Below are 18,625 nucleotides of genomic sequence, written 5' to 3'. Positions count from 1 at the left end.
ATTTAATATTTGACAAACTAATTAATTAACACAGACATAAACTATGCAAATAATCAAAATGTAAAACATTGAAAGTATACATAGAAAATAGTGACTTTTATTCAGTACAAAAATCTACAGTAAACAAATCCTAGCTCCTCTTTCAGCATGTGGTGTTAATCCGGCTTCACTGATTCTTCTTCATGCGTGAGAAACCCTTCGTTCACTTCGACTGTAACTCGCTAACTAGGAATGAAAGAGTGACTGTTTCACAAGTCGTCGCCGGTGATGACGAGACTACTCTGCATTTCATTCCCCAGGATAAACCCATCATCTTCATCCTCCTGTGAACAACAAAGCCATTATAAAAAGAGTGTACTTATCTCCAGTGTTGGGGTAACTCATTACAAGTAACTTGAGTTACGTAATCAGATTACTTTTTCAAGTAAAGTACCGCATTACTTTTAAATGTACAGCAAAATATCTGTGTTACTTTTTCACATTTATTGACTGACAGCTCTCCTGTCCTCATGTTGAGACAAATCTCAGTGCAGAGGCGTGTGTGTGCGTGTGTGTGTGTGTGTGTAAACATGATGGTTATTGTAGTTCTAGACTAAATGTGAGCGTGCATTTACTCATCTCACTGGCACAAAAAAAGACTTATTCCTCAAAATGAATAAAATCAGTGAAATGCAAAATCAGAATAATATGCAAGTAATTAAATTATGTTAAAACAAATATTTTTATGCATTTAATCTCACTTTCTGACCTTCGATGATTCAGTTAAACCATAAGCAAAATGACTATAGATTTTTATTTATTAGTGAAGTAAGTGTTGAACTTTCTTCTCCTGCATCTATTCTTCTGTTCTCCAGAATGAAAGGTTTGTTTGAGTGGCGCCCTCTACTGTACATGCCTGAATCTGCATTTACTTCAGCCTTATTAATTTAAACTTTGGTTTACATTTAAATCTTTACATTTGCCCAAAAATAGAACTTATTTGTTTTAAAAAATAAACAAGTCCAGCCCAGGTGAGAAAAAGTAACGTAAAAGTAACATAATGCATTACTTTTCAAAGTAGCTTTCCTCAACACTGTTTATCTCAGTTCAAATCCACTTAAAAATACAGTCAGCTTAGTTAAATCATGGCTAAACGGCACTAAAGAGCGTTTACTCGCCTCATCCTTTTGCTTGTAGTTTTTCTCCGTGCCTCTGTACGAAACCACATGGATGAGGGTGTAAATCCTGTAATGGAAGACAACAGGGCTTAAGTCTCAAATAAACAAGGTCCATATATCTGTAATATTGGATGGGTTGTTCAGGTGCCGGTGTGACGGTGCGTGACGAGTGTTGTACCTGTGGTAGAGCATCGCCAGGAACTGAACGATGAGCAGAATGGCAAAAGACAGCAGAAACATCAAGCTCAGCGGCTCCACCCTCATGGGGTCTGGTGCCAGCGTTTTGTTTGGATAGTACTTGGGGATCTCGATGCTCAGAACATCACCGCCAATGGCCTGGAGGAAGAACGTCGCTACAACCCATAGGACGTTAATTATGAAGTACAAAAACACTGCCTGCACACACAAAAAGAGAGAATAGTTCACATTTAGCATACGAAGTTACGGGCCAGAAAAGATGAGCTGTTAATTTGCCAACCGTACCTTGTTTCGTAGAGACTTCAGCTCCCTTGTCACTTCGTCGAGATGAGCTTTGTCATCTTGAATGGGCTTGAGATAACGCTCTAGTAGTTTATTCCAGAAATCGGTTTCGTCCTGGAAACACAGGGAAACAGTTTTCTTATCTTCATATGAAATTGTAGCACAAGCAAATTCATTACCAAAAATGATATGGCTCAATTTAAAAGTCGATCAGTTAATTTAGCCAAATGCATTGATAAACCACTGAAGCTTCACACTACATGATTCTAGTTAAGAAAGAAAAACAACAACGGGGAAAAAAAACGAATAACTCCTGAGACAACTCGTTGTTCCCAAGTCATATTAAAGATTTGTATAATATGAACGAATCATTCATGATTGACCCATTTCTTCTGTTCAGACGCGAGTAAAAACAGGAACACACTGGAGAGCCGCTTTATAGTAGAAACTGAATCTGTAATTCTGACTGAAAGAGACACTGACACTGTTTTTCATGTTTAATACTGTAAAGCTGCTGCTTTAAATCAATCTATTGTATAAAGTGCTGTATGAGTAAACGTGACGTGACTGTAGATCTGAATCTCAGAGCTGGAGCAAACATCTCCACATCACTATGATCAGATGCTTTCTGAACTGCTGTTTTCTCATTGTTATTGTGTGTTTATTCTGTTACTGAGAGGAAAGAGCAGCTCATGTTTACTCATTCATCTAAATGTGGGCGGAGTCAGGAGGTTCGCTACATAATTGTGGGGGCGAGTCATGATGTTTGTCAATATAATTGTGGGCGGAGTCATGATGTTCGTTAACAGAATTGTGGGCGGAGTCATGATGTTTGTCAACATAATTGTGGGCGGAGTCATGATGTTCGTTAACAGAATTGTGGGCGAGTCATGATGTTTGTCAACATAATTGTGGGCGGAGTCATGATGTTCGTTAACAGAATTGTGGGCGAGTCATGATGTTCGCAACATAATTGTGGGCGGAGTCATGATGCTTGTTAACAGAATTGTGGGCGGAGTCATGATGTTCGCAACATAATTGTGGGCGGAGTCATGATGTTCGCAAGATAATTGTGGGCGGAGTCATGATGTTCACTAACAGACTTGTGGGCGGAGTCAGTATGTTTGCTACATAATTGTGGGCGGAGTCATGATGTTCACAACATAATTGTGGGTGGAGTCATGATGTTCACTACAGAATAGTGGTTGGAGTCATGATGTTTACTACATAATTTTGGGGGCGGAGTCATGATGTTTGCTAAAATAATTATGAGCGGAGTCATGATGTTTGCTAACATAGTTGTTGGCGGAGTCATGATGTTCGTTATAGAATTGTGGGCGGAGTCATGATGCTCACAACATCATTGTGGGTGGAGTCATGATGTTCACTACATAATTGTGGGCGGAGTCATGACGTTTACTACATAATTGTGGGCGGAGTCATGACGTTTACTACATAATTTTGGGGGCGGAGTCATGATGTTTGCTAAAAGAATTATGAGCGGAGTCATGATGTTTGCTAACATAATTGTTGGTGGAGTCATGATGTTTTGCTAACAGTGTAATCGCTGCAAAGGTATTTAAAGCTTATTTTTACTCCTGAGCGAAGAGAAAATAATAAGTTCGCTGTGAGTATATCAGGGCCTTAAATCTTAACCATTCACAAAACCTTACCTCAGATAGTTTCTCAACCTGTGGCGCCACAAGCGTTCTCTCGATCCCCCTCTTGACGCGACGCTCCAGTCTCTGCGCTCCGTTCTCGATGCGGTTGGACTTTACGATGCGTCGGGCGGCTTCATTCAGGGCGTATTGCAGTTCCTCCAGCTGAGTCTCGGTCAGCACATCCTCCGGACCCACTTTATCCCTCAGCTCATCATTCAGGGTGTCGGTGAGAATCGACACCAGTTCCTCACACAGATCCTCCTGGTTCTTGTTCCTCAGTGTGTATCTGATCTGTTCCTGAAGGTTTCTCTTCAGATTTGCATAGGTCAGTTTCTTCAGGAACTCTCTCTTCACGGGCTCCACCCAATCTGTCCATTAGAATAAGAATTTTTAATAATAGTTCAATGCACAGACCAACTTTACACTCAACTTTACACACAGACCAACATGAAACCACGTGTTCTAGAAAAGGGAGATATCTGTATGATGAGATGTCATCTCTTACCACTCTCAGGCACAACTTCCTTCGGCTCCAAATTATTGTAATCAGAATCATAATCATCATCGTCGTCGTCCTCATCGTCTGTGAAGTCTGTGTCATCGTTAAAGTGGTCCACTTTCTTCTCAATGCTTTTGGAACTCCCACTGTATTTGGAGAGACCATTTGTAAACCAATAAGAACTTTTCTTCAGCATTGCAATGGTAATCCAAACACATTTTCATATTCTTTACCTTCTCTCGGAGTCCGTGTCTTTTTCCTTGTTGTCCTTGTTGAGGTTCTCTTTGGATTGGTCCTTCTTATGGCTCATCTCCTGGTCGTAGTCCAGAATGTGTTTGTTGGCCTCTAAATGGCTCGGTTCTTCATCGGCGCTCTGAGCCAGCAGCTCGATGGGCTCGGGTTTGGCAGCTTGTGTTGGATTGACGGCTTGCTGCATTTGTTGAAGCAGCAGATTTTCGGTCTCTTGAGTGACTTGGATTTTCACATCCCAACAGCACATTTTGCAGTCGCGATTGCACACGACACCCACTTGCTTTTTCTGCTCCTTGCCCTTGCTGGTTTCTCGAGTTCCCCAAGATACAATGTGCATGTTGACTAGAGAGTATATGGTGAGGAGGAGATAGCCACTGGGAATGCAGATGAAGTACATCAGACCGTAGATGATCAGAGTGCTCTCTTGAGGGTGAAGAATGGCTGTCACCAAGTACATAATCGCACCGGACACCAGGAAGAGTCCCGTAGGAGTTATAAATGTTTGTTGTATAACCATGTCACCTAAAGTGAGAAGTCCAATGAGGTGGAATGTCACAAAGCACATTTTCAACACAATTCAAATGCAAAGAAAAAACGACAATTAACAATAATTACCAATAATGGAAAAGAAGGACGCAGTCATCAGGAAGGCATATATGACACTCAGAATGGCAGCAATCGTGATTTGGAAGTTGGGTTTGGCCAAAAAACATATGATCATGTAAACTGTCGGAGGTATAACCGCAATTATTATGGAAAGAGTGCCTGAAAGTTTAAACACGAATTGGAATGCTCCTAAAATGGAAAAAGAGAAAATTAGCAGACTTTGTACTCACTTTTCATACTTTTATATATTCACAGAAACATTTTCATTATGTGTATCATTAAATAACCATCCACTCCTGCTCCTGGAGGGCCACCTGGAGAATTCAGCTCCAACCCCAGTTAAACACACCTGAACCTGCTAATCAAGGTCTCACAAGGCAGACTAGAAACGTCCAGGCAGGTGTTTTGAGGCGAGTTGAAGAAAAACTCTTCTCCAGGACCGAGTTTGGACACGCCTATCATAGTATCTTGATGATTCTTTATGTATTTTTAAAGTTACTTTGCTGGGGGTAAAAAACAGGTCATACCAGCCTAAGAAGGTCAGATGGTTAACCAGCTCAACCGAGTTTCTACCAGATTAGGTAATACACCAAACCTTTACAGGTTGACCAAATGGTCTACTACATGGTTCCTCAAATCCAGGCCTGGATTGCCACTGTCCGTCAGAGTTTAGCTCAAACCATGATCAAACACTGATGCAATTTTCTATTAACTCGGAAGACCTTGACTAACTTGTTCAGGTGTGTTTGGTTGGATCCCTGAAATCCCTTTCCTTGTTTTTCACCAAGTCTTTGAAAATGTACCTGCAATCATGAGGGTAACAGATGCAGGGCCCAGAATGGAGGAAGCCACGGTGAAAATCTGATACAAGATGTAGAGCATGGATATGGAGGTGTTCCTCTTGACCGTTTCTCTCCCGCTGTGGAGCAGATCGAGAGTGTTGGCCAGTGTCGAAGGACCCCATCGACGTCTCTGGTTGTAAAACTCTTTGAACTCTTGAGGAGAGTTGGTGTAAGCATCGGAGGCGGCGTTATACTCCACACGCCAGCCCTGCTGCAGGAGAAGCGTGCACAGCCAACGGTCCTCACCTAAACGTGAGCGGTGGAGTAAGATGATGAGCTGGCAGGACTTAAAGGAAGCTGACTGTACACATTCACACAGAATGATCTGAACAGAAGAACCATATGCAATAAGCCTTGCTAATTGTCTATTACACTGGGCTGCGTTTCCTAAAAGCATCGCAAGCGTAAGTTGATCGAAGAACAATTGCCACCAATGGTCTTTATAATCAACTTAGGCTTACAATGCTTTTGGGAAAAATACATGCCAGAGTTACATGCCTTTTTTTGGGGGGGGGGGGGGGGGGGTTAGTTTTTTTCAGGCCATTCATTCCCCCCCAAACCCACAGGTAGGGATTTACCTTGATCGTACTGCACATACTCAGAGGCTCGGCTGGCTTTGGTGGTGTATCGTTTCAGGACGTTGTCGTCCATCAGCGCAGATCCTCTGAACAGACTGAAACAGCCTGGACTGCACAGGACCGACCCAAACACGTGCTCCGCTGTCTTCTGGAGCCAGTGACCCACTGCATACTCGAACTTCTGATACCACACCATTGGGCCTGAAACGTCACATTCACAGAGCCAAAGAGCATGAATCGCTGTTTTGAACTATGGAGTGTAGTGTGCATAACTGCATTTGAGCAGTTTGTTTCTCCAGGCCAGTCTTTCTGATAGCTGAGCAAAGTTATCGCATTGTAAATGGTGGTTGTCAAGTTTAGTTAAGATTAGCTATCTTTTCGATGGATCTTCCCAGCATGTATGGTGTGGTGCAACGTTTATATAAAACTGCAATAATTCCCGGAAAGGGTCAATGGACTTTGTATATTGATCAGTGTTTGAATTGCAGGTCAATAAAAGGGCACGTCATTATCTGCTATATAATCCAGCGGAATTAAATAGCAGATAATGAGGGAAAAAGAGCAGAAGAACAAAAGACGATCTACACACCAACCCAAAACAAGAGTTCAGATGCACGCAAGAGCTTGCTAGTCGCCTATACGCTGAGTTTCGATTAAGTTTTGTGACACGCTCGACAAACTTCACGGAAAGGAAACTGAGATGGCAGAAATCTGCATCCAGTGTGTTTTCATTATTTTACAAAAGACACAGTTTCGGATGATGTCTTATCTGTATGACCTCAAATTACAAAGTATTTTAAGTTTTTTCCACTCTTATAATGAGACAAAATCACGTGGCATTGTGCTGATTTGTGTCATGGAAGTCCAGTAATAAAATATGATTGTCCTGGAAATGGGAAGCTTAAAGTGACGCATCACTCGCTGGTTTTTTTCATGGAAAGTTGAAGTAGGCTCAGATTTAGATGCCACTTTTTTTCCTTCTCGCTCATCTTTCCGTGATTTCTCCCAAAACTGTAAAATTGAATGCGCATCCGCCATTGCATGCGCAAAGAAAATGACAGCGCAGGCTACGCACATCACGTTAATGAATCTAAAGGGGGACTAAATGCCGCTAGGACTAAATGCCGCTAGGTGGAACAAATTGTAATTTGCACTACTGTCTTTTCAAAATAAATAAAAGAAACCTAGCATTGGGGATTTCCTGTTGTACCGAACTCGTATCGAACCGTGACCCCAAACCCGAGGTACGCAGCGAACCGTGACTTCTGTGTACCGCTACGCCCTTACTGAACACGGATGATTCTTACCCATTCCAGTGGGGTGGATCCGTCCACACGCGGCGCCCACGGTGTCATACATTCTCAGACGGTCGACCAGCAGTATCAGAGCGCCGGGCTGGAAGTCTGTGTCTCCATCCAAAGCCATGATATACGTGTTGTCATCAGATATATGCTTCCTCTTGCTATCATTATCATGAGTAGGTAGTAAATAAGTCTCACTATCTAAGGATATGAGACTGGCACGGCATGGGTTGTTCTGTCTCTGTAAGAACACAGTGTCAAAAAACATAAAGTTATCTTCAGCCGTATGTGGTTTTCTGGGTGGTTTTGACATGGCTGCTCAAGTCAAAAGAGTTCGTCCTTGTGTCTCTGGTCTCTAGATATGGCTTGGGTTCTTCAATGCAAGTGTGCGAGACCTTTTAGCGTAAATCTAATCAGCTGTACGGTTTATGCATGCGGCACAGACAGTTTAGGGTTAGGCGTTTGCTTGAATCACTAAACCAACATATGAGCAATAGAGTAATAGTGAAGCTTGACTTATCAAACATCACCAGTGACTGAACGATCAATGAAAACTTACTGTTATTTTCTGAGGGTTTTTGACATAGTATCCTTTCCAACCAAGGAGGTAATACAGGTACATGATCTGAAAATGCACACGTGTTCAGTCAGGTTCAGGTAAGCATTCAAAGACTGAATTATTCTTCATACTAAGGAATAAGGCTTTGACGTTCACCTGTGACCATCTCTTTTTATTTCGAATCAGAGCTTTGTCCTTCAGGTGGACATAAAGCATGTTTCCCTCCGGCATGACGAACACAAGACGACCACCGTACGGTGTTTCAATGATAGAAACCTCATCGGGCTCCTTATTTGTAAATACCCTTAAAGACAAAAAAAACAGGGAAATTTGGTTTACAGTTGGTTGTGAAATATCAATAACATCAACCTGCCCAAATGAGTCACATACCATAAGCTGATAATGGATAGGAAAACTTTGCCTTACCTGTACACCTCCATGACAACAATTATAAGATCGGAAACATATGTGTTGACAAGCTTTGTCTCGGTGCCAGTTTCTTTGTCTTTTTCTATCATGAAGGCATCGTCAACATAAATATGGCACTCAAAGTCAAAGACATCCTTGTGTTCCTCCTTTGGATCTCCTCTGTATCTGTCCAATCTGAAACCAACAAACAAGGGATATGAATACAGAACAGCAGCCGGCTGCTCGAAAGTTAAGAAAAGCCTTAGTGATAATATATACCAAGGACCAACTAGGTTTTTCTGAAGGGGGTTCGAGCTGTAATACATTTCCACTGCTCATCCATCACAGTATAAATACCTGAACATTGAGGTCAAGATTTTCAGCATCTCGTCATATGTTTCATGCCACATTGTTGCACAAAGGTAAATGACACAGTTTTCCACTTCAATGTCACTACTGCATGACAGAAGGAAACAGAGTGACTCGATTAATGCACTTGTACTGTATTATGTGTATCGCATACATCATGATTCTGTCTGAATGTACGTACCTCTCCTTGTTTGCCGTACGAATGACTTTCATTTTGGTGTTCAGCAGCATCGAGAGGTCAATGAAGGCGGATTCATACAGGCGACGTACGAAAAGCTGAGAGGTGCGTTCAATTCTCTGCACTTTTATTTTCCACACGTAATACGTGCTCGCGATGAGCCCGAGCCACATGCAGACCCCCTCCAGCGCCAGCATGGAGAACGGCCACATGGCGTATGGATTGTTGAGTGACGTTCTGCAGATGCTATAGGAAATCTCCAGAATTACAACCGGGGTGGTATTGACGTCCTTGATATTTTCAAGTTCATAGCAAAATGGCCAGAACGGAGAGGAAATGACTTGTGTAGAATTGTCAATGCCAGTAATTACGGCCATGGTAGTTGCAATTGTAGGTGGAGGGACTAGATGTTCAGCTTGCGTCAAGAAAAGTATAATGCCCAGGATTAGTGTTACTGGACCGATTAATGACACCGGCAGGGCAAAACCATATCTCACAGCGTGGATCTTACAGGCCACGACTCCGAACCAGTGGCACGCAGCAGAGCAGAACGCCTGCAGGAAAAACAGCCCGACACCTATCTCTACCGTGCCTTTACTGGCTTTGGTGTACGCATCCCAGTCGATGGGATTGTCAGCAATCAGGCAGAAATACAGAAAGTACACCCCCAGAGTCACGACTATTCGGAGCAGGCTGGTGAACAGATACACAGTGTCTCTGAAAGAGTCCAGTTCCTTGAGCATCTCCTGAATGTTAGTGCTGGCCTGAAAAGGGTTCTCCCACCAGTTCAGAGAAACCAACACCGAGGCAAAAATCGCAATGCCGACATATAAGTAACACTGTTCTACTTGTCCAATGGTGTGTGTGGATTCTCTCACGTAGTAGTCGATCCCCAGTAGAGTGTAACCGCTGAGCACTAGGATGAGGGAGCATATGGGGTAGATGATCATCCAGTTTCTAGTCTGCAAGCGGAAGGCGATCTGTAGCATGGATGAAAGGATGCAGATCCCTCCAGGGATGCAGAGGTTTGTGAGGATATCAAGCTTAGGCATCACGATGAGCACCAGCACTGCTGTCCCGACCGCCACCAGACTCTCAATCCCACACATCTGCAGAAGCATTAACAGCACATTTCAGCTTCCAGTGCACTCAAGGTATACATATCATCAGATCATGCGTGTTTGACTACTCTTCTGCCATCAAGTCATCATTGTTATCTAATAGCACAAGCATATCCTTCCCTAAAGATCGTCTGGTATGTCTAACCTGCAGGAACATCCAAATAAAATCAGCTTTTGATGGTCGCTGGTTTTGCATAGCTGCTCAAAGCTGGGGCCGGTTGCATAAAGCTCTAAGACAGTCTTACAACTTAGACATCAATTTATTTTCTTTAAGACTGTTCATATCTTTTTTAAATCATTTACATAAAAATGTAGATTACCCTAATTTGATAGCAAAAACTAAGACTGACTGCCCTTGATTAACTGCTATTGGGTCATATTTGAACTTAAGACACTGTCTTAACATAATGGTTATGTTTATGCAACCGCCCCCCTGGTCTTTCTTGGTTTGTAGTTGGCCAAGCTGGTCTATGTGGTTGATTAGCTGAATCTACGGAGGCCTTGGTGCATAAACTTGTTCAACTGGGATAGAGAATGAAGACCACCTTGGCAATTGTATAGATTAAGATGGTCGACTAGTAGATTAGCTCTCATTTTAGCTTTAATATTTTTAGTGGTGCTGCTCTAAAGCCGGCGTCACCAGTCCTTCTCCTGGATAGCTACAACCCTGATGAAACACAAGCGAATCAAGGGCTTCAGGGTTACAACAAGCTGAGTCTGCAGGAAAGTAGATCTCCAGGAGCAGGCTTGGACACCCCTACTGTATAACAACTTTCAGATGTTGTGTACACTTCACAATATTGCCAGATGCGTGGTAAGCGCTGCAGGTGTTATGATGGTCTCGGACATGGAGATGTGCCTTTGACTTTACTCACACCCACTTTCGCACCCAAGCTGTTTCACGTTTGATTTGGATTCGACGGAAAGCTGGGATATCTGAGAGAGTACGTTTTTCCATCTACGCATGTCAACTAGTTTCATGCATGCAAACCAATTTGTGGGTCTTGTTCATGATCATATATACAGCACAAAAGTCTAGACATTTTTAACTCAAGAAACCCCTTAAGAACCGCGTCTGAACGGTATCTGATGAACACGCACCTGCATAATTATACAGCGCTTTCTTAAGGTGGGCTAGTGGTTAGTGAACCATTGGACTTATTCATTACTTTTCGTACAAAATTTGCCATAAAGGTACTTGAAGTTCATGTTATTTTGCATCACGTCAACTTACGATTCCCAGCGTCTTTGGGTTAGGGGCCACATAGCTCTTGAAGAGACACTTCCACATAGACTTCAGGAACATCAGGAAGTTCGGCATCACCAGGACACACATCAACAGCAGCGTGTACAACTGCTGGTCCACTTTGTTCCTCAAAGACTTTGGACTGGACAGAGTGGTCAGAACCAGCAGAGAGCCCTGCGATACAGATGAACAGCCTTGACATTAAAGGAGAAGTTCACTTTTAAAATGAAAATTCTGTCATCATATAATCACCCTCATGTTGTTTCAAACCTGTATGAATTTCTTTCTTCTGCTGAACAGAAAGGAAGATATTTAGAAGAATGTCAGCAACCAGACAGTTTTTGGGTCCCATTGACTTCCATAGTATATTTTTTCCCTACTATGGAAGTCAATGGGACCCAAAAACTGCCTGGTTACTGACATTCTTCTAAATATCTTCCTTTGTGTTCAGCAGAAGAAAGAAATTCATACAGGTTTGAAACAACATGAGGGTGATTATATGATGACAGAATTTTCATTTTAAAAGTGAACTTCTCCTTTAATGCACTGGACCACAACACACCTGACACATGCTAATATGAATCATTCCTATCATGTTGTGTGATCATTAAAACGTCAGCAACTGCAATAAGAAACAAATTATACTTTGTTTTTGGTCACACTTTAAATTGGGAGGCCTTAACTACTATGTGCTAACATTAACTCTTTCCCCACCATTGACGGAATTTTCCGGATATCCATGTTTTCACTATTATACTGTAGGGGGCGCTGTTACACATCTACTGAAAGAGTGCAGAATCTCCTGATCAAAACACAGGTGAAGAAGAAGCAGAAACCAGTGATAGAAACATTGCTGACACACGTGTTATTTAACACGACCATCAAACATTAAACAGCATATAAATCTAATCTGCCCAATGTTACTGAATGAACTGTTGAACCCAAGATGAGCTGCGGGACTGTGAAGCTTTGAGCTGTTGATGGACTCGATCCATCTGTGTTTTAATCACCGCTCTGAATCTGATCCAGATGTAGTGTAGTCTTTGACAAAAATGTGATTTTCTCAACTTTTTGTTCAAAATATTGCTTTTTTATGAAACCTACCCACATTCAAGTGTTGATTAAAAAAAATGATGCATGAAGCTAGAATAAAACATGTTTTTGTGTTTAAAAGCAGAGGCTCTGTTCTGTCTTTCGATATATTGCATGTTCAGATATTCAAACAACAAAATATTCTGGGGGCCAAAAATTTTTATGAAAATGGTCAAAAACGCTGGCTGTGGCTGGTGACTTTTTTCAAGAATGCTGGCAGGGAAAGAGTTAAATATCAAAAAGACTATGTATTTACTGTGTAAAATTCCCACATTTAATGCTAATGAGTTTAAGGTATGGTTGGGTTTAGGATCCAGGGTTAGGTGTAAAGTTAACAGTGTAACTACAAATTCGTAAATAAATGCAAGTTCTTTAAATGTTTTTACAACGCACAAACATGTATGCACACAATAAGTAAATTGTATCCAATGGTTAAGCAGTTAAGGACACCTAATATAAAGTGAGAAGTCATTATTTCAAGAATAATGCTTTGAATATTCATTTTAAAACTGTACACATTGAGATCTGCTTTCCCTTCATGGCCCGTGCACTGTTAAGATTTCCTTTCACATTGGGTTATATTGTGTGTTTTTAACACTGGTTTACATGGTGTTTTCCCAATCTGTCTTCAGCAAGTCTTTCCTGGTCATTGATCTTTTAAGACTGTTTCACAACAACATTATAACTTCAAAACTATAAATATGATCACAATAACTCAACAATAAAATATGTCAATAACTCAGCGATTCTGTGCATGCAAACCATAATCGTAAGCATGACGGGTCCAGATGTTCGTGTGAGCGTGAATCCCAGTGAATGCACACGTCAGCATGGAGATGGCCATCAGTAAACAGGGATGGGTGGGACTGCTGTTATCTATAAATGTTTATGGTCATAACAGTTATGATTCACCTTGCTCACGACGCCGCTGACCAGCACCAGCAGGGCCACGATAACAGCCACCAGGTTCTGCAGGATTCGGAAGCATGTTCTCTTCTTCTCTTTCTCGGCTCCGATCGGGTTCAGCTGGAACGGGTCCCAGGTGTCTCTGTGCAGACGTTAGAAGACAACCATCAGACAGAGGAACTCGTGAGAGGATGGCAACAGTGCTTCAATGCAAACACAATGCATTTCTTCAGTTCAGTCACCTGAAACGTGCTTATGGGAGTAAAAAGTGTTTTTTTCCCCCAAAATCTGAAAAATGTGCAAAAATTTTACCTCTATGGGTAACAGCTTATCACTGGGGCAAAATCTTTAAAAGGACATCTTTGAACCTTACTTACCCCTAAAAGGTTCATAGTACCCTAACATATTGCTACTCTAAGGTACTAATTTGCACTTATAAATTTTGTATCTTTAATATTTTTAATACAGTATGTAGTAAACATCATATATGTAATAACGCTCCTGAAGCTTGTGAAATACAGTCACTTCACAGCATTTTGTGCCTAACAGCATACAGTACATTCAGTTTATGAAACGACCTCACATAACTAACTTTTTGCCAGACTTGCCAATGGCCGGTAGGCTAACTGACGAAAATTTACCGGACATGAATATTTTTTTAACAGCCATGAAAAATAGATTAATCCATTATTAGGCTGCCGTCACTTTAAGAGCGAATGCAGGAGATCCAATATATATATATATATATATATATATATATATTAGGGCTGGGAATTGATTAAAATAAATTAACTAATTAATCGCACAATTTGCTGTGATTAATCGCAATTAATCGCATTTCCCCCAAACTTGTAATCATCAATATTTGAACGTAGAATCACTAATTAAATTAAACAACACACAAAAAAGGGAAAAAAAGAAGAAAAATGTCCACACAAATTGGACAGAATATAGCCCTATATTCAAATATTAAACATCAATATATCAATATATTTTTCTTCATTCAGTTCTATGCAACATACTCAGACTTAACAGATTTATTTTTTGACTAATTATCAAAATAAAGTATAGTCATACAAAGCTATTATTACCAGAGCATGTGATCAGAGCAGGTCATTTTACCATTGTTGGCCAGCATGACTATACCAGCTCAGCAAACAGAAGTCTACAACTGAGAAATTTCATGTCATTTGAGCGGACTTTGCTTTTCTAGTGCATGATCGGAACATGACTGGAGCGTTTGGGCGTTAACGACAGAGCAGAACACGCAGCGCAAACACGGAGTGGAACATTGAGCAGAGAGCGCAGCGTGCAGCGCGCCGACACACGCACACGCACACACACACACACACGGAGCGGAAAAGACCTGCTCGTGAAGTTACTAAACAAGCTCCGCGAGAATGAAACCTGATCGCCGAACACGGAGGGGCAGGACGGCATATTTTCGGCCTTTTCAATAGCAGCCGCAACAGGAAGTCATTAAAACGAGGCAAAAAAAAAAAAAAAAAAAGTGCTGTGTCAATTGCGTTATTTTTTTTAAATGCGTTAAACATCTCAAATTAATCGCAAAGATTAACGCGTTAATTCCCCCATCCCTTTGCGTTAATTTTTCCCTGCGGGAAAAATCGATTCATAGGCCTATATGAATGGCGATTCTATCTTCTACCGATTTGTATCGATTCACAAATTTAAAAAATCGTGTTTCTAAAGTGTTGCACTTCTTTAACTTTGCAGTAGGCTACTACTTAAAGTTACTTAAAGTGACGTTAATCACAAAAAGCCGCGAACAAGGACTCGGCCGGCGCTCGCGCTGACGGACACACACATCATGCCATCATGAATTCAGTTCTTTCACAGCTACACACACACTCATGTCAAAATGCGCATCGTGCGGAGTACTCAATGTAAACAGAGTCTTTTATGTTCTACCCGAACGATGTTTTATAATGTTGGGTTGACCCTAATGGGAAGAAAAACGAAACGCAAAAACTACGGCAGTCAAGTAAGAAAAGTAACACAAAACAGTAATCTACAATAAAATCTATTAACATATCAAATCGAAATTTGATTCAAAATCAAGAATCGATTTGAAGCGAATCGTGAGCTACCAAAAGATTCCCACCCCTAATATATATATATATATATATATATATATATATATATATATATATTTACACAGTAGTCAACATTGAAGGGACATGAAAGGTTTTTATCTACTTCAAATGTTACTGTATATATATATAGGTGGCAGTTTATAATAATAATAATAAAATGAAATCAGTCAATGAAAATAATAAATATTATACTTCAGCTGTTGTGTGAATGTGGTACTGCATTGAGTTTCTATTTCAAATAAAAGCACATCTTCATTACAATGCTTTGTATTTAAGAATAATTCAACTTCTTTCACCTCAGTAATGAAATGAAAGCATTGAGCTGTGCTTTTAAACTCAGGATTGATTGTATTGATTGTTGATGGCGAGTGTTTTACCTGTGTCGCCCTTCTCTCTTTTGTCTCCTCTGTTTCAGTTCCTCCATCTCTGAGCTCTGTCTCTCTCACTCCATTCACCAGAGTAATGCAGACTCGCTGATGGACAGAAGACTTAAATCTCACTGTGAGTAATGCCTGCAATCTCAACCCGCTCACGGTTATAAAAGAGTCCAAAGATCTGCGAGCTTCATCCTTATTACAGCCCTGATCGGAAAAAATATTTATGACCTGGACCAAAGTTCAGTCACACGCTTAACATCATCATAATATTACATGAGACTCTTAATGCTTTGAATAATGGATAAATATCGAAGGGAAGGATCTAATTAATCAACCGTTTCTCAGTCGCTTCATGTGTTTTTGGAAACGCTCATTACAAAACGACAGGAACAGGATTTACACACACACGCACACACACACACACACACACAGGCGCACACATCTTTGTGGGGACTCTCCATAGACTTAATGGACTTTATACTGTACAAACTGTATATTCTATCTCCTTACACTAACCCGGCCCCTAAACCTACCCATCACAGAAAACTTTCTGCATTTTTACATTTTCAAAAAAATATAATTTAGTATGTTTATTAACCCATTTCCCTCATGGGGACCGCTGGCTTGGTTCCCACAATGTAATATAAACCAAAACACACACACACACACACACACATCTGGAATTTAATATGGAAAATACCATATGACTGAATAAAAGACTTAATCCTCATTGAAGACTCTGTCTTGAATTTATCTCGGCCGAATCCAAGGGTGGAGAAGATGAGTTGAGTTTTATAACTAATACGATCTGACGCACAACACTTTATCACACAGCGAACAGATAAAGATGTCCTCTGACAAACACACAGCTGTATATTTACATAAGTTATATAATAAAATAATATAGTAATATAATATAGTAATATAATAATAAATATCTCAGCTGTGTGTCTCCTGTGTGATACTGATGGAGAGTTGGGATCAGGAACGCTGGGGTAAATCACAGATGAGTGTCAGATGACTGTGTGTGTGTGTGTGTGTGAGTGTGTGTGTGAGTGTGTGTGTGTGTGTGTATGACTCTCCTCCACCCTGATACTGAAGGATGAATAAAGCCAGAACTTCCTGGATGTTGGTGTTCAGTCCCAGATGAGCTGATTCTCCTTCCTCCTGAACTCCTGCACATCAGCAGTGATGCCAGAGGAGAACCGTATGTGGGCCTCAGGTCAGGAAGCAGACAGACTGGCTAAACCGACCGTCTGCTAGCGGCCTCACGTCACCAAGGTCAGATAAATCCCATCACATAGAGCCTCTTTCACCTAGATATCATCATATAGAGACTGTGTCTGTTCACCGAATTTAGACATACAAAAAACTCCTAAACCCATTCAAGGGTAAAAATTTAATTGATGTTCAACAAATAAAAAACAGATATAATACGGCTGAACAAATGATAAAGCTCGGGTTGCTGAATATTCGATCCCTTACTTCAAAAGCACTTATTGTTAATGATATGATTACAGACTATAACCTAGATGTGCTGTGTTTGACAGAAACCTGGCTAAAACCAAACAATTATATTACTTTAAATGAGTCCACCCCGCAAGATTACTGTTATAAACATGAACCTCGTCTGAAAGGCAAAGGGGGGGAGGTGTTGCTGTAATTTATAGTAATATCTTCAGAATTACTGAGAATTACTGTGCGCAATCTTGTCTGTCTGGGGTTGAGTCGTTTGGCGTCTTGGAGATATTGGAGATTCTTGTAATCTGTGAGTACTGTAAACTTCTCCTTGGCACCCTCCAACCAGTGTCTTATCCAGGGTCAGGGATCAGGAGCGGTGCACTGGTGAAGGATTCTGATGTCCATGACAGAGACTTGGGCTTGTTTTTAAGGAGGTTGGTTAATGGAGAGGTGATAGGGCTGTTACTGTGAATGAACGGACGATATAAGTTTGCGAATCCGAGGAAACGTTGGAGTTCTTTGATGGAGGAAGGGGTTGGCCAGTTCCGAACCGTATTCACCTTCCCCTCGTCCATCTGGATGCCGTGTTCACTGATGTTATAGCCGAGAAACTGGACGGTAGGCTGATGGAAGGAGCAGATCTCGGCCTTCAGGAAGAGTTGTTGTTCTCGGAGGCGTTAGAGGACCTGGCGATGCATGAAGTCCGGGAATACGGAGGGGGCGTTTACCAAACCGTACGCATGACAAGGTATTCGTAGTGACCAGTAGGGGTCACAAAGGCCATCTTCCATTCGTCCCCCTCACGTATCCGGACGAGGTTGTACGCGCTGCGGAGATCCAACTTGGTGAACACGGCTGCCCAACGAAGTTGTTCCAGGGCTGCTGGGACGAGAAGAAGTGGGTATCGGAACTTTATCTGTAATCAGTGCAGGGCCGCAAGCCTCCATCCTTCAAAAGCTTGAAGCAGCAGGGGAAGTGGAAGGGCAGATGTAACCCTGTTGGAGAGCCTCTTCAACGTACTCCTCCATGGCCTTCTGTTCTGGAAGAGATAAGGGATAATCCCACTTGCATTTGGACAGGTTCCACGGAGAATCACACATTCTTCTTGTTGAGAGGTTTGCCAATTATCGAGTGGACTTGATGATGATTCTCGGTGGGCCTCTTCTTGAGGTGAGCTGGCGGCAGAGGAAATCGGGCCTGTACTGACAGAGAACAGTGGAGCCCAGTGGAGCGCTCGCCCCGTCAGCAGGGAGACGATGTGACTGCATCTCCAGGGCCAGCGAACACTGAAGAAGAAACCCGTCGCAATCCTCCGCCGAACCAGAGTAGACGTGATGGGTGATGCGGACGTGGATCCGGAAAGTGCCCGTGTGTGTCTGGTCTTCAGTTACGGAATAGAGACTCGCAACAAGATTGAC

General features: G+C 41.7%; 1 protein-coding gene across 1 annotated transcript; it reads right to left on the bottom strand.

The window, feature by feature from the left end:
- Positions 1-76: 76 nt before the first annotated feature.
- Positions 77-15,793, bottom strand: chs1 (chitin synthase 1; the record flags this gene model as incomplete). The annotated part of the gene is made up of 19 exons (XM_084092271.1): positions 77-323; positions 1,158-1,224; positions 1,336-1,553; positions 1,641-1,751; positions 3,311-3,666; positions 3,804-3,943; positions 4,031-4,571; positions 4,665-4,844; positions 5,459-5,743; positions 6,076-6,276; positions 7,383-7,617; positions 7,936-8,001; positions 8,092-8,239; positions 8,362-8,538; positions 8,701-8,799; positions 8,894-9,999; positions 11,246-11,431; positions 13,262-13,397; positions 15,747-15,793. 19 exons carry the CDS (start codon positions 15,791-15,793, stop codon positions 249-251), a joined length of 4,374 nt encoding a protein of 1,457 aa, XP_083948397.1. The 3' UTR covers positions 77-248.
- Positions 15,794-18,625: the final 2,832 nt, after the last annotated feature.

Source organism: Abramis brama, assembly GCF_963993115.1.
Source record: "Abramis brama genome assembly, chromosome: 19".
Classification (NCBI taxonomy): Eukaryota; Metazoa; Chordata; class Actinopteri; order Cypriniformes; family Leuciscidae; genus Abramis; species Abramis brama.
Note: the sequence above shows the minus strand (reverse complement) of the source record. Positions and strands in the feature narration are given on the sequence as shown.